General features: G+C 40.5%; 1 protein-coding gene across 1 annotated transcript in view; it reads left to right on the top strand.

Moving 5' to 3' along the window:
- TXN (thioredoxin) overlaps positions 1–11734 on the top strand; it is a 335018-nt gene extending 323284 nt beyond the window's left edge. Inside the window, exons 2-6 of the mRNA XM_012736748.3 lie at positions 105–202; positions 3935–4039; positions 4501–4560; positions 10924–10989; positions 11526–11734. Of these exons, the coding sequence (XP_012592202.1) occupies positions 179–202; positions 3935–4039; positions 4501–4560; positions 10924–10989; positions 11526–11588 (318 nt within the window). The 5' untranslated portion in view covers positions 105–178 and the 3' untranslated portion in view covers positions 11589–11734. The remainder of the gene's footprint in view (positions 1–104; positions 203–3934; positions 4040–4500; positions 4561–10923; positions 10990–11525) is intronic.
- The last annotated feature ends 3384 nt before the right edge of the window (positions 11735–15118 follow it).

The following is a 15118-nucleotide window of genomic DNA, read 5'->3' as shown; positions in this document are numbered from 1 at the left end:
CGCCACACGCACGCCGCGCGCGCCCGCACGCCCCGCCCCGCCCCGCTTCGCCCCGCCCCGCCGCGCCCCGCCGCTATAAAGGGAAGGCGGGCTACGCGCTCTCCCCCAAACTCCGTCCGGCGCCTCGCATCCGTGTCCATCGGTTCTTACCGTCTCTCGTGAGCCCCCCACAGTGAAGATGGTGAAGCAGATCGAGAGCAAGGTACGCGCTCCCGGGGAAGGCCGGGGCGCAGCGCGCAGGCTCCGTGGCCGGGGAAGGCGGAGGGCGGGAAGTGGGGAGGCCTCCCCTCCTCGTCCCCGGGGGAAGGGGACGCGGCGTCTCGGCCTGGGATTGAGGGAAGCCGGGGCCTGGGCGCGCCGGAGACGGGCGAGCGTGCTCTGGGGGAGGGGAGCAGAGGGACGACCGTGCCCTGCAGAGCGGAGCTGGGGTGCCCGGCGCTGCCCGCGCCCTGTGCGCTCGGGAGATGCGCGCGTGCAGGGAGCGCCCCGGGTCCCCACACTGCGTCTCCTGCACCCTCCTGTCCCCGTAACCCCGATTCGGATATGGGGGATGGAGGGTCCGCCCTTGGCCACCCTCTGTGTCCGCACCCGGGCCCAGGCGGGGAGATGAAGGGCTCCTTGCAGAAGGCACGGGGTCACTGGTCGCCACTCCCTCTCCCTGGGCGACGCGATCCACCCACACGGGGTGGGGTGAGCCCCTCGGGAGCGGGTCTAGGCCGGAGATCCCCGGCCGCCTCCGTCACAGCCCAGCCCCGAAGGTGACGGGTACTGTGTCCGCACAAAAGGGGTGGGTCCGGGCCGGAGACCCTCGTGGCGGGCCCGGCCCGCAGGCCAGAAGGGCCCCAGGTGCCCTCGAGGAAGTGAGGTCCGGGCCGCGCCCACGGGACTCCTCCTCCTGCGGCGCAGGGCGCGTTTCCGGCAGCGCTGGCTTGGGAATGACTCAGTCCCCGAGGTTGGGCCCAGGGACCTCGGCCACCCTACCTATCTGGGACTCACTCCCAGTCGGTGGGTGTGCTGGACCCGGGGTCCTCCCCAGCCCCCCGGGAGCAGCCGCGCCCGGCTGTTAGGGCCTTCAGTTACCTCGGTCGTCGTTCTGCCCATTTAAACATGCGCGAGGCAAAAAAGCCTTCCGATATTCGGAAGTTACTGAGAGCCTTAAAACCTTCCAGCCTGCGAACCCAGAGCCTAGCGTGCGTGTCTGGTATGCTGTAGCCTCTCACGGCATGTTTGTTAAATGCAGAGTCAGAAAAGTGAGTGGGGGGAATTGATGCTGCCTGATCGGTGCAAGACCCCTCGCTAGCGTTTACCCTGCGACGCCCCCACCCCTGGAGAGCAGGGGGCGGCGGGTCCTCACCCGCCGGGAGCACCCCGACCTGTTTGGTGCTGGGTGAGCTTCAGAGACGGAATTTCTCTGCAGTGGTCCCTGATCCTTTTGTTCCTTTGGTTATTATTGACTCCCAACATGTTCCCCTCATATGTTGTCATTGTCTTTTATCTTCTTGTCTTTAATGAGTTTTTTCTTATTGGAATCCTCATTTTTTTTAATTGTGTGAGCTTTTCTATTAAAATTAACAGCCCTCTCATTTGATGAAAAGAGAGTTTTAGGACCCCGTTAAAGGAGCCAGAAGACCTTCGGGTGGTCAATATTGCCTCAGAATCCATACACTGCAAACAGAGTTGATTAGGTGTACAGGGTGACAGGAAATAATTAATCTTCAAAATTGTGATCCAACGTCATTAATAAAAGTTGCACTAATTTGATTGTTATTTGTAAATAACTGAATAAGCCTTAAATTTTCATTCTGATGGGCTAAATTATTGCCATTGGCTGTCCAGAACAACTCTTCCTGAAGCACTTTGTTTTCAGGTTAGGGCCACTGGGTTCTATTTCAGCCATGAGTGCAATAATGGACTATAAAGATGATGAAGAAATCAACAGAGTTTGGGGAGGGGGTTGTTTCGTTTTTTTAAAGAATGACTGCCACCATTTATTGAACTGCCATGCACAAGGCATTTTCCTAAATGCTTTAGAAACCATGGATTCTTGTTACCTTTGGGATAGGTATCTTTAAGAAAAGAAATCTTAGACCCTGCTGTTATTTACCTACCCCAACTACATTGTTTTGTTTCCAGACTATTTGTGTTAGTGATGGGAATATTTATTAATCCTGATTTATTAATCCTAATTGTTAGTTTCTGGGCACTTGAAATTGTGATTTGCTTCTTACATAATCTTGAATAATTTTCAAGCTGATACCTGTTGTAGGCAAACTTAAGCATCAGAAGAAGAGAATTTGTACTTGAAGTCTGCACATACCTGGCTTCGTAACTAGTGTTCATCTAAGTCAAAAGTTATTATGACATGTCTCTTTTCAAAATTTTAGGTAGTTTTGCTTGAATTTGATTCAGAACTGTTTTGGGAAAGCCTTGAGAGTGTTTGAAATACATTCTTTCTTGAAAGTAATCTCATCAAGTTTTTACTGAAGGTCAACCATGTTCAAAAAAAAAAAGAATGTGTCCATCCAACCAGGACATTGGCATTTCTTAACTTTTTTTTCTCAGTTTCACCACATGGATCTTGCAGTAAAGACTGGCTGGTTTGACTTTCTGAAAAATCACTGCGGGAAAGACCTTGAATAAAAGTGATCTGGAACAATCAGTGATGGTTTGGAGAAATAGTTTCTATATTTCTAACTTACTCTCTGCTGCATACCCCCCTCAACATGTCCACACTCAGAGGTGGTGTTGATGGACCTGCAGTTAATAAAGTTACCAAAGTTGCATCATACCATTCTCAGGAACACCATTTGTGAATTGTTTCCCCAAAAACAAGAAGTAGAAAATAGAAATCTAGAGAAGTAACCGTACCACTTGAGAATTCACATTCGTTTTCTTATTAGGGGTTTTTTGTTTGGAGTTTTACCTTAAATGGTGTTTTATTTATTCACTTTCCTTCTTTATTGGAAATAAGCATCTAATGATGCTTATCTTGTGGGGGAGAGGAATGGTTTCTGATTCAACCAATTTGACCAGCATTTTTCCTTTGAATAAAACTTAGATTTCAGATATAGATGTTTGTGTTTTTGATTTATCTTTGTTGCCCTGGTTTTGGTTTGGGTCAGTCACTAACTGACTAATGGTGGTTAAAAAAAGTCCTTTGTAACGAGAATGTAAGGTTCCTAGGGTTACAGTATCAACACCATTGGTAAATAATTCAGGGAGGTTGGCCGTAAGGGATTTCTTGATCATTTCTGCTGGGAATTTTATTTAACATGTATTCCTTAGGCAAAATAATATCTAAGGAAAATGTCCTTCATGAGGAACTAAAACTATGGTTCATTTACTGAGCAGTGAGGGTGTACTTTTAAGATAAGGGGCAAAAATCAAAGGTCGATAAACACTGTGATCTCAACTCTGGAAACCCCATAAAAAAAAAGCCCAAGAAAATATGCTTATGGTCAACAGTGATTGTCTTGAGTGTTGGGGTTTGGGGAGAGGTTAGTTTCCTAGACTTTCTTAAGTAACTTGTAACATTTCAATTGTAAAATCCTGTGCCTTTGTAACTTGTTCAATTGAAGTGACCCTTTTCATCAGTCCGTAAGCATTTAGTGAATGTCTACCATATACCTAGATTTGACGTGGATACAGTTTTAATACAAATACCTATTTTTTTGATTCACAATATTTTATAAAATATTTGTAAAAGACATGAGTATTTATTCTACACATTACATTTTGTTTCATCTTACGAAGTAATGGTACCAACAGTGTGTAGGATTCCTTCAAACCTAGTTTATTTGGCTTGTTGGCAGGGTTTTTTCTTAAAAAGTAGGTCCTTAAAGCAAGACCTCCAAAAGTTGTGTCTTTGTGTCAAGTTTCCAAGGCTTTTGGAAATGAAACTATTTAACATAAGCTTTTCTTTTGCCCTTCTTAGTCTGCTTTTCAGGAAGCCTTGGATGCTGCTGGAGATAAACTTGTAGTAGTCGACTTCTCAGCCACGTGGTGTGGGCCTTGCAAAATGATCAAGCCTTTCTTTCATGTGAGTATCCACCAACTTCTACTTTGTAAGAGATTTGTGTTTGGGGGGTCGGTCACAGAGTTAGGAGTGAAAGACAGTTAAGGGGCTTTGTTTGGGGGGATTTTTAGCTGGACCTTTGGTCTAAAAGTAATAGTATAACAACTTAAATAATTTAAATTTGATACATGTAGCCCATTGAAGACAACTTTCAGAGGTTCATTTCTTAAATGGTTTTGCTCTTTTTCAAATTGAAACATGGGCTGTCTTTGAGATTTTGGCCTTAAAGTTAATGTGCCAAATTATTTTACACTAGGAAGAATTTGATTCAGAGAAAACATACATCCCCCTGTGCTTTCCTAGTCCCTTGTGTAGATTTTTGGCTCTTTAATTAGTCTACTTCTATTAAGTTTCCATTTAAGAAACTTCAGTATGTTGACTACCTCATTCTAAATTTTTTAAATGTTTCATTTCAAATTTTCTAGAACCTCTCTGAAAAGTATTCCCATGTGGTGTTCCTTGAAGTAGACGTGGATGACTGTCAGGTACGTAGCTGGAAATTTCAAGATACTGCTCAGCTTTTCCCATTGGCCTTTTTCTCTGAATTGCATAGTGTATTTTTATAAATATGTCAAGTAATACCAGATCTATAACCCTGTCTACAAAGTTCTATTTCAGAAGAACAAGTAATTGTACCCAATTAAGAGCTTAATCCCAGATGTTGGGAGCTGAGTATATCACATCCTAAAATAAACACTAAAACAGATGGATGAGGCTTCTGTATCTGATTAGCCACCCATCTCTCTAGAATCCTACATTCTACCTAGTGTTCTGAGGTGCCCAATAAATAGAAATTGAATTTGACTGTGATAATTAAATCCATAGATGATGGAATCACCAAATCATGAGACCACTTTAGGAGTTCTTTGTAAACTTCTGATGGCACGGGAATGTGTGTTTGCAAGCCTATTCTAATCTTGGTTGATTTTCATCCATTAGAAACCCAACTGTTTTAACCAGTAAACACCAAAATGCCTGAGAGAGAGCTGAGGGGATAATTTGGGGGAAATCCCAGGGTTGGTTTTGTTTAACAAATAACTTGGTTTGTACTTGATATATACCAGGCACTGTTCTATGTGATTTACAAGTATCAATCATTGAATCCTTGGTGCTGTTGTTATCCCCATTTTACAGATGAGAAAAATGAAATAGAGAGAGGTTGGTTGGTTGTTCCTGGGGTGACAGTGATTTAAAATAAGGTCATTTGGCTTCCTGGCCTTTGCTGTTCATCACCACCCTTTAGAGGATGCTTTGTCTTGTGGGTGCAGATCAGGTTCTTAGCACATGACCTTGCCTCTCACACAGCCTGCTGGCCTAGGAGAGGTATCACCTCCTATCACCTTGGTGTTCTTTACAGATGCGTGAGCATTTCACTTAGCCCCAGCATGGCAGAAGGGATGAGGAGGGCAAGACATGGCAACAGAGGCACTGGACCTGGGTTCCAGTCCTGGCTCACTGGCATGTGCTTTAGGCTAATCTCTCATTTTCCCTGAGCTTGGTCTATGATCGGATCTTAATACCTGCCCCATCAATCCAAGGTTGCTTATTCATTGAGCAGACAGTCTGTTAAAGGCACTGAAGGGTCAGTTAAAACAGGTATGTGGCAGCACCAGCTAAACATTTGAGACCCTAACAACACCACATTGCATATTCTCAGCACATTCTCTAGCTCATGCCTTGGAAGGCTCCTCCCTTGGCTTGGGCTGTCTTCTCCACCTGACCTATCCTTTTCTTCCCTACCTTATTCCTAGTCATAAGCTTCCATCTTCTCCACTAACACTTCTCCAGTTACCCCCTGTTATGCACCCGACTAGGTTTGTTTCCCTTTCTCTGTTTCCCCATGATGTTCTTGGCCCCTCTCTACCACTTGCATGTATATTGGTGATACGGGATGGACCCTTGACCTAGATTGCCTGCTTTATTTCCCAGTTCTGTCCCATATTAGCAATGCAGTCTTGGTTATTTATCTTTTCTCTGCCTCAGTTTCATCTTCTGGAATGGCAGTGTTACTCAAACATCCTAAGGTAGTTGTCAGGATTGAGATAATACCTATAAAGTGATAAGAATAGTGCCTGACACGTAGTACTCAGTGAGTCTTGGCTATTGTTATAATGATCTCTGTGTCTGTCCTTTACCATTATCCTCAGTACATTTCTTGGCATCGGGACCTTGTCTAATTCACCTAGCACACCTGCCTGGCATGTAGTGTACATGTGGAATGAATGAGCGAGTGTTGTATGGTTAAGTAAGATTACTGTTCCCAGATTTTTTTTTTAAGGGAGAGTATAATTGCAGTATCATTGCACTTTTGTGAAAACAGTCCTTGTTCCCTGTTTTAATCAAACTTAGTCTTATTTTTTCTATATAGTCACTGTAGCCAGGGGAAAATTACAGCTGGACTAAAATTCTGACAGCCACTGACCCTATCAAATAGCAAGTTATTTTTTATTTGAAAGTAATAACATGTGCTAGATGCCTTGGTAAGCCCTTTGCATGAGTTACATCATTTAACCCTCATGTAACTATGAGAATGGTTTTTATTAGCATCCCACTGAACAGGTAATGTGACTGCAGCACAGACAGTGAAGTAGGGCTATCGAGGCAGAGCAGTGCACCTTTCTCTACTGAGTACAGGTGCGCTCACAGCCTCAGTCACAAAGCTTAGGGAAGTACAGTCATGCATCGCTTAATGACAGGGCTACATACTGAGAAATACATAGGTGATTTCGTCATTGTGCAAACATCATAGTGTGCGCTTACACAAACCTAGATGGTATAGGCTATAGTACACACCTGTGTGATGTGGCACAGTCTATTTCTCCTAAGGTACACACCTGTACAGCATGATACTATACTGAATACTGTAGGCAGCTGTAACACATCGGTATTTGTGTATCTAGACATATGTAAACATCGAAAAGGTTTAGTAAAAATATGGCATTAACGTTTTTTTTTAAATGGTACATCTGTATAGGGCACTTGTTGTGAATGGAGCTCAAAGGAGTGGAAGTTGGCTCTGGGTGAGTCAGTGAGTGGTGAGTGAGTGTGAAGGCCTAGGACATTACTATATGCTTTCAGACTTTGTAAACACTTAGGCTACACTAGATTTATCTTTTTAAATTTTCTTTTTTCAACAGTAAGTTCACTTATTTTGTGAATTAAAACAAGAAACAAGGTAATTTAGACCCAAAATAATTTGCAGCCTTTTAGAATGGCATGTGTTTCAATTTTGATTAGAAGAGCCAGGAATGAGTTAATTATAGAAGTGACAAAGCAGGCTTAAAGTTATTTTGGCCCTATGGAGTGCTAACCTAGAAACTTATTTTACTGTAACTTTTACTTTACAACTTTTCTTAACTTTTTGACTCTTGTAATAACAGCTTAAAACACAAGCACATTGTATATCTCTACAAAAAATATTTTCTTTACATCCTTATTCTGTAAGCTTTTTTCCTTTTTTAAGTGTTAGTTTTTAACTATCAAGTTTAAAAAAAAAAAAAAAATGACGGAAACACACACATTAGCATAGGCCTACCCAGGGGCAGGAGTGTCAATATCGCTGTTTTTCAGGTCCACATCTTGTCCCACCGGAAGGTCTTAAGGGGCAGTAACCTGCGTGGAGCTGTCATCCCCTGTAACAATGACTCCTGGAAAACCTCCAGAGGGCCTATAGCACGTAATTATAGTGCTATACTGCTTATGTAATTGCAGCACAGGTTTACTTACACCAACTAATGCATTGTACTATGAAGTTAAGTTGCTAGATGATAGGAATTTTTTAGCTCCATTATAACCTTATGGGATCACCATTGTATATGTGATCCATCATGGACAGAAATATCTTATGCAGCTCGTGACTGTGGATATGCAAAGCAGTCGAGGACTTGAGTATGACAGAGCTTCTCCTTCATGTCTGCTTGGGGCACTCTCATCATGCTGAAAGCATCTTTTGAAACCTTAAAGTGACCCTTTAACAAACTGGGGATCTTTAACTTGGCTAGCCTCCATATACTCATAGAAAAGTATGAGTACTAGCCCTTTTGAAAGAGGTAGACATCATATTTCTTGGACCGCCAACAGGTTATGATACTTATTTTGTGAATTAAAACAAGAAACAAGGTAATTTAGACCCAAAATAATTTGCAACCTTTTAGAATGGCATGTGTTTCAATTTTGATTAGAAGAGCCAGGAATGAGTTAATTATAGAAGTGACAAAGCAGGCTTAAAGTTATTTTGGCCCTATGGAGTACTAACCTAGAAACTAAAGAAATTAATAAGGTTAAATGTGGTCCTATTATATTTACTAATAAAAATCTGAGATTGGGTAAAACTATAAAGATGGAGAACAGATCAGGAGTTGGCATAGGAGGATGGTTTGACTGCAGAGGGACAGTGGGAGGAAATTTTGAGGGACTTTGAGAACTGTTCTATACCCTGATTGTGGTGGTGCTTACCTGATTGCATCTGTCAATACACAGAACTATATACCCTTAAAGAAAAGATTTTTGCTATATGTAGATTTTTTTAAATTCCTGATTGTTTACAAAAAACAAAAAGTGGGAAGTGTCCTCAGCAGTAGGTTAGCTTTCTGTTTTTAAATGAGGGGAGTGATAATGAAACAGGATTGAGAATGAGTATGTTTTTAACACCTTTTAAGGTGTAACTACTTAGGAAGTTTCAGATAGTATGCATACCTTTCACATCACTGCGGGAATAGGCAAACTAGTCCATACAACAAGAAGTAGAAAACAAAAAGAAATAAAAATAAAATTAAACAGAGTTAATGGAACTATCAAACTTTACTGAGATCCATAAAAGATTTTAATAGATGAGTATACTGTCGTCCTGGATATTGACTCAGTATTATTAAAATGTCAGTACTCCCAGATTTGTCTAATTTTAACCCAGTCTCAACCTGACACTTTTGGAAATTGATCATGATATTCTGAAATAGTATAAGTACTTTGTAAAATTTAAAACAAGGAGAGGAGTGGGTTGGGAGGGTAGGTAGGAAAGCACAAAAATAAGTAAAACTAAGTAGAGATTAGCTGGATGAATTAAAACAGTGTGGTCTTTAAAGCCTGTGCTTTTAATAGATGGGGTAGGGTAGGGCTGATGGATTTGATTACATAAAAGTCTTAAAAGTGAATAGCGAAAATCATGATAAATATTGGTAAATCGACACAAATTCTTTGGAAGGTAGTTTAATAATATGTATCTAGAGACTTTAAGTCTTACTGTTTCAGCAATTCTACTTCTAGGGATGAGAGAGGTAAAAATTGAACCAGTTTCCAGAGATATTTCCAGATGAAGATTAAAAGCCTTTACATTAGGCCAAATCAAAACCACTTACATATTAGAACAGTGAATTGGTTCAAATGGTAGTACATCCATACAGTGACTGCTATGGAACCATAAAAAGTATTGTATTCTTGGAGAGAAGCCCATTATATGTGCATTGTACCTAGTGTGCATGTGTTACAGGGCGTATAGCGTAGATTTTAAGAGAAAAATATGTATTTTGATGCATGAATAATAAAATGTTAACAGTAGCTAGTAGAGAATATGGATAGCTTTCCTGTTCCCATTTGTTTTTTGTACTGAACACAGATTATACTTCTATAAAAATATAAATTAAAACCTTTTTCTTGAACCCAGTAATTCCACTTAAGGCTTTTGCCCTAGGGCTGTATGAGAATTTATTTGCGAGGACACACATAAATTGGAAATAACCTAAAGGTCCAGTCTGGGGAATTGAATCCTATGTCAGCTTTAAATAGCACTCTCACACTTAGTGAAATGAAATTCTTAATGCTTTAACTAAAAATGTACTATGTAAAGATTTGGCTGCAATTTTAAACAATAAAATATATGAACACAATTTAAAAATATTCAAGAATCCCACTCTGGGAGGCTGAGGCGGGTGGATTGTTTGAGCTCAGGAATTCGAGAACAGCCTGAGCAAGAGGGAGACCCCGTCTCTACTAAAACTAGAAAGAAAATTACTTGGACAGCTAAAACTATATAGAGAAAAAATTATCTGGGCGTGGTGGTGCATGCCTGTAGTCCCAGCTACTCAGGAGGCTGAGGCAGGAGGATTGCTTGAGCCCATGAGTTTGAGGTTGCTATAAGCTGGGCTGACACCACAGCCCTCTAGCCTGGGCAACAAAGTGAGACTCTGTCTCAAAAAAAAAAAAAAAAAAATTCAAGAATCCATCTCAAAGCATTAAAACCACTTCCTTGTGAGCATGTCTTTTTTCTAGCTTTTTAAATGGTATATTTTCTTACAAATTAAGCAGTTATTTTTATTAAAAATAAGTCATAAAACCAATATTGGGGCTATTCCTTTAGATTATTGTGATTTTGTTCTTGACTAATTCTTTGTGTGTGGGTGTCCCTCTTGCTAACTTGGACTTTAGCCCTTATAATCATTATCGGTGTACCCTACTCTTAGAATTAAAACTAGAAAAACTATGGGCAAGAAACAAGAGGTGCAAATTCTGAGGAATAATTAAGATTATAATCCGGAATCCAGTTACAGCAGAATGTTATTGCTTCTTCATGTTACATGAAATGGCCAAGAACTTAGTTGGATTAAATAGCATGTTGGATCACTGTGGAGTATCTGAGGAAGCATGTTACCTGTTGGTGCCCCTCGAAGGAGGTAGATGTTTTTCATTGAGAATATAACTAGTTTGGTTTTTGATTTTTCATGTGCTGAAACATGTCCTAATGCTGAAATGTGGGGTACAAAACAGGAGAAAGAATCTGGTGTTGGATTACCTTTGTCAAAGCTCAATGCTCGCTCTCTTGTCTTTATTCTCCTCCTACCCTATCCCCCTCCCAGGATGTTGCTTCAGAGTGTGAAGTCAAATGCATGCCAACGTTCCAGTTTTTTAAAAAGGGACAAAAGGTACGTACATCTCACCTTTAACAACTCTTAACTGGGCAAGAAGAAAATTGGTATAAATGAAGAAAGATTTGAAGTGACATGTCCTTTCCCAGTGTGAGGCATGTCATTATTTTCTGCATTTGAGAATATTTAAATATGTCATTCTTCATTGACTTAAGTACATAATGTAACATCTGTTAATAACTGAAAATTGATCTTTGCCAGAACTAGTCACTAAATCCCTGATTGGTACATGATATTTATATCATAAAGGACATAGAATTCCTTAGACTTGGCCAGTTCACTTGTCATTGTTAAAAGGTAATGTGTTAAAAAAAAAAATTATACTTAAGCCTTTGACTTTTCTTGAGGATTTTTTTTTCTTTTTGTTTTTAACTTTAAAAGAGAACTATATGCTATTCTAGAAGTTTGTTTTAAATAAGATTATGCTTTCTCTTCCCTCTACACCCTCCATTCTTCCCTAATTCTGTGATCATCTCTTATGTCAAAAGTGATACAATGCTACATCTAATGTCAATTCAATACTCTCTTAACAGGTGGGTGAATTTTCTGGAGCTAATAAGGAAAAGCTTGAAGCCACCATTAATGAATTACTCTAATCATGTTTTCTGAAAACATAAATGGCCATTGGCTATTTAAAACTTGTAATTTTTTTTATTTGCAAAAATTATGAAGTATGGAGACTATATACCCAACTGCCATCTGATTATAAATGATAATAAAATATTAATTCTACCCTTTTTAATACTGTCTGCTGTCTGAATAGCTTTCAAAATAAATGAGAAATTGTCATTTAATGTCCTAATTCTTTTCATATATTTTTGATCACTTTTTAGTAACCTCGAAGGCCTCTGATTGTTTTATGATTTTTAAAATTATTACTGCACCATAATGTATTTCTAGAAAAATCTCTTATTGGAAGCAACATAGGTAATAGAGAATAGTGTGATGTTAAAATTCTTTAGTTTTGACCCGTATAAGTAGAGAAGAGTGTTCTCTGTTCTAGCAAGTAAATCCACTATGCTGTGCTGTATCCATTAGAAATTCTTCATGATTGACTCGCAAGGGGGATTTTGATTCTCCTTGAGGTATCTAAGAAAGTCTAGTTTTAGAGGGCAAATGGAAGTTTCAACTGGGTGGTAAAGAGTGTAGAAATTAATTCATTCTTTCATACAACGAACATTGTTTCCTGTGTTCTAAACACAACAAGGGGCAAGGGGAATGCTTGAAGAAACAGTTTTCAAGTTTATAAAACTGAATGTCATAGACTTAATCATATGCAAGGCATCATCCTTCTATTAATTTAATCTTTGCAGCAATCATATTAGTTGTAAATGCTATAAAACCCCCATTTACCAGTGAGGAAACAGGCACAGACTATTCCAACTAGCCAGTGGAGAAGCTGGGATTTGAACCAAAGAAGTTTGGTGCTAAAATGTGGGCTCCTAACTAGTATACTGCCTCTCCATGCAACACTCGGAATACGTGGTAAAACGAGGGCCTCTTACCTGAGTTTCTTACCTCATCTAAAATTAGGGTGCTGACCTTAGATGATCTCCCAAAATGTTGATGGAATGCCTGTGACACACCAGGCACCACGCTGGGCCTGGGATATTGCTGTGAATAAGATACACTCCTGCCCTCACAGCTTATGTTCTGGAAGAGGAGACAAACTCGTAGATACTAGACTGTGGGGCATTCTCTGAGGCAAAACAAAAAACTGGGCACAGTAACTGAGAATATCAGGGGGCCTGCTTTGGATCAGGTGGCTGGGACAGGGTTCCATGAGGTGACTGTAAACTTGAGACCCGACAGATGAAAAGACCCCAACCTGCTGCCAGCCAGGGAGTCCACTTTCCAACAGAGAATCGCATGCACAAAGGCCCCGAGTGGAGAAGGAGCTTGATATGTTGTAGAATGATCAGAGAAGCATGGAAGACAGCAGGGTAGTGTGGCAGGGCCCAGTCATCCAAGGCCTCACTTGTTCTAGATGTGACAGGCGCCATCGTGCACGGGTGGTAGCAGTTCCTCTTGGCAGCTGTGGAGGAAACTAAAAACTGGAAACCCAGTTAGGCTTTTACAGTACCTAGACCAGAGATCATGGTTGCTGTGATTCAGGGACAGTGAGGGGGTACTGAGATGGAACAGAGTCCAGGGACTTGTGAGGGTAGGACCCAAGAATGGAGCCCAGGTTTCTGGCTTGAGCCCCTGGGTGGTGGGGGTGCCATGTGATGAGTGAGATGAGGATTGGAGGAAGCACGTGGTGGTGATCAGGGCATCAGTCTCCAGGTGTGTCAAGACAGGTGCTTCTACAGTGTGCGTTCCAGTGAAGAGGCTATGCAGGCCATTGGGTACTAGTGTAGAGCTCCAAGGACAGGTCTGGACTGGGATAGGAATTTGGAAGACAGTGTCATACAGATGGCACCTAAAAACAGGAATATATGAGATCACCCAGAAGGGAGTCCAGAGTGGAGAGGGCTCAAGACAGCCTGAAGAACGCCCAACAGATCAAGTAGAGTAGGAACTAACCAAGACTAAAGGGCAGCTGAAGGGAAGAAGAAAAAAACAGTAGAGGGTTTTACCCTGGAAGCAGAGGGAAGAGCAAAGGAAGGAGTGTCAATAATCAAATGCTATTGAGAGGCTAAGAAAGATAAGGGCAAGAAAAAGTGGAGGTTGGCGATGGCAACACAAAATTCCTACAGAGTCATGGGGATGGAAGCTAGGTTGAATCACTTCTTATATGTGTCCTAGAGAAATTCACACTTGTTCGGGAAGAGACATGTCCAAGGATGACTGTTGCATTGTTGTTTATAGCAACAAAAAAAATTGGATCTCCATCGATAGAGGAATGGTTGGATTCAACATGATAAATCCTTTCTAGGTAATATAGGAAGAATAAGAAACTATTAATACTGAAATAGGAAAATCTCAACACCACTGTTGAGTGAAAAACAAGTGGCAGAACAATATTAACACGGAACAGTATGATTCCATTTGTAGAAAACACAACATGCCAGATATCTCTGTAGGTAAATTTGCAGGTAAATTAACAGGAAAAGATCTCCAAGGAAGCATTTTTCAACTGATCACAACAGTGACTTCTAGAGAGGAGGGTAGATTGAGATGGATGGTTTTTAAGTTTTATCTGTAAGTGTTTAGATGTTTCATTAAAAAGTGTGTTCATGGATTACTTATAAATTAATATTTTTAAAAAATGAATAGAAGGTGAAGAAGGAGCAGAGTTTGTAGAACTTGGTATATAAGACTAGCAGGATGGGTCGGCTAGCATGTGAATGGAAATGATACAGAGGTAAACATTGATTTTGTAGGAGAAAGAGGACCCCCCAGAAAGGAATTCCTTGTATAGTCAAGAAAGAACGGGAGGACATTATACAAGTGAAGTAAGCCAAACACAAAAAGACAAATACTGTATGATCTCACTGGAATCTAAAAAAGTCGAACTCTGAGAAGCTGAGAGTAGAATGCCAGGGTCTTGGGAAGGGGGGTGGTTATGAAATGGGGAGATAATGATCAAAGGATACAAATGTGCAGTTTTTTAAGATGCCTACTCATATTTTTTCTTTTGTGATGCACCTGTTCAAGTTTTTGCTCCCATTTTCCTATTGAATTGTCCACTGTTTTCGTAGTGATTTTTAGGCATTCTTTGTCCATTCTGGATACTAGTTCCTTATTGAATTTTTCTGTTGCAAATATATTCTCAGCATGGGGCTTGTCTTTTCACCCACTTTGTAGAGTTTTTGAGTAAATGGAAGTTCTTACTTTTGATAACCTTTAAAACTTTGAGGTCAGGTAGATAATTGCCTTTAACATTAAAAATATTTTTTATGATAGCTCATGCTACACACGATTCCTAATCAAGATTTTAGAATTTTCCTCCTCATATTTTAGCTAGTACCCACTAAAAGAAAACTTTAATCATACAAGTATATGATACAAATTTAAAACAATTTAACAGCCAGCATCTAAAATTGTTAAACTAGCGTCTGAAATTATATTTAAAGGAAATGTTAGCTCTTTCTTTTCTTTCATTACTCAATATAGTGTTAAGATTTATTGTGATAATACCATTAGATTTCAAATCCAATTTCATGTCTTCAAATCAAATTTT

The sequence above is a fragment of the Microcebus murinus genome, chromosome 12 (assembly GCF_040939455.1).
Source record: "Microcebus murinus isolate Inina chromosome 12, M.murinus_Inina_mat1.0, whole genome shotgun sequence".
NCBI classification, from domain to species: domain Eukaryota; kingdom Metazoa; phylum Chordata; class Mammalia; order Primates; family Cheirogaleidae; genus Microcebus; species Microcebus murinus.
Note: the sequence above shows the minus strand (reverse complement) of the source record. Positions and strands in the feature narration are given on the sequence as shown.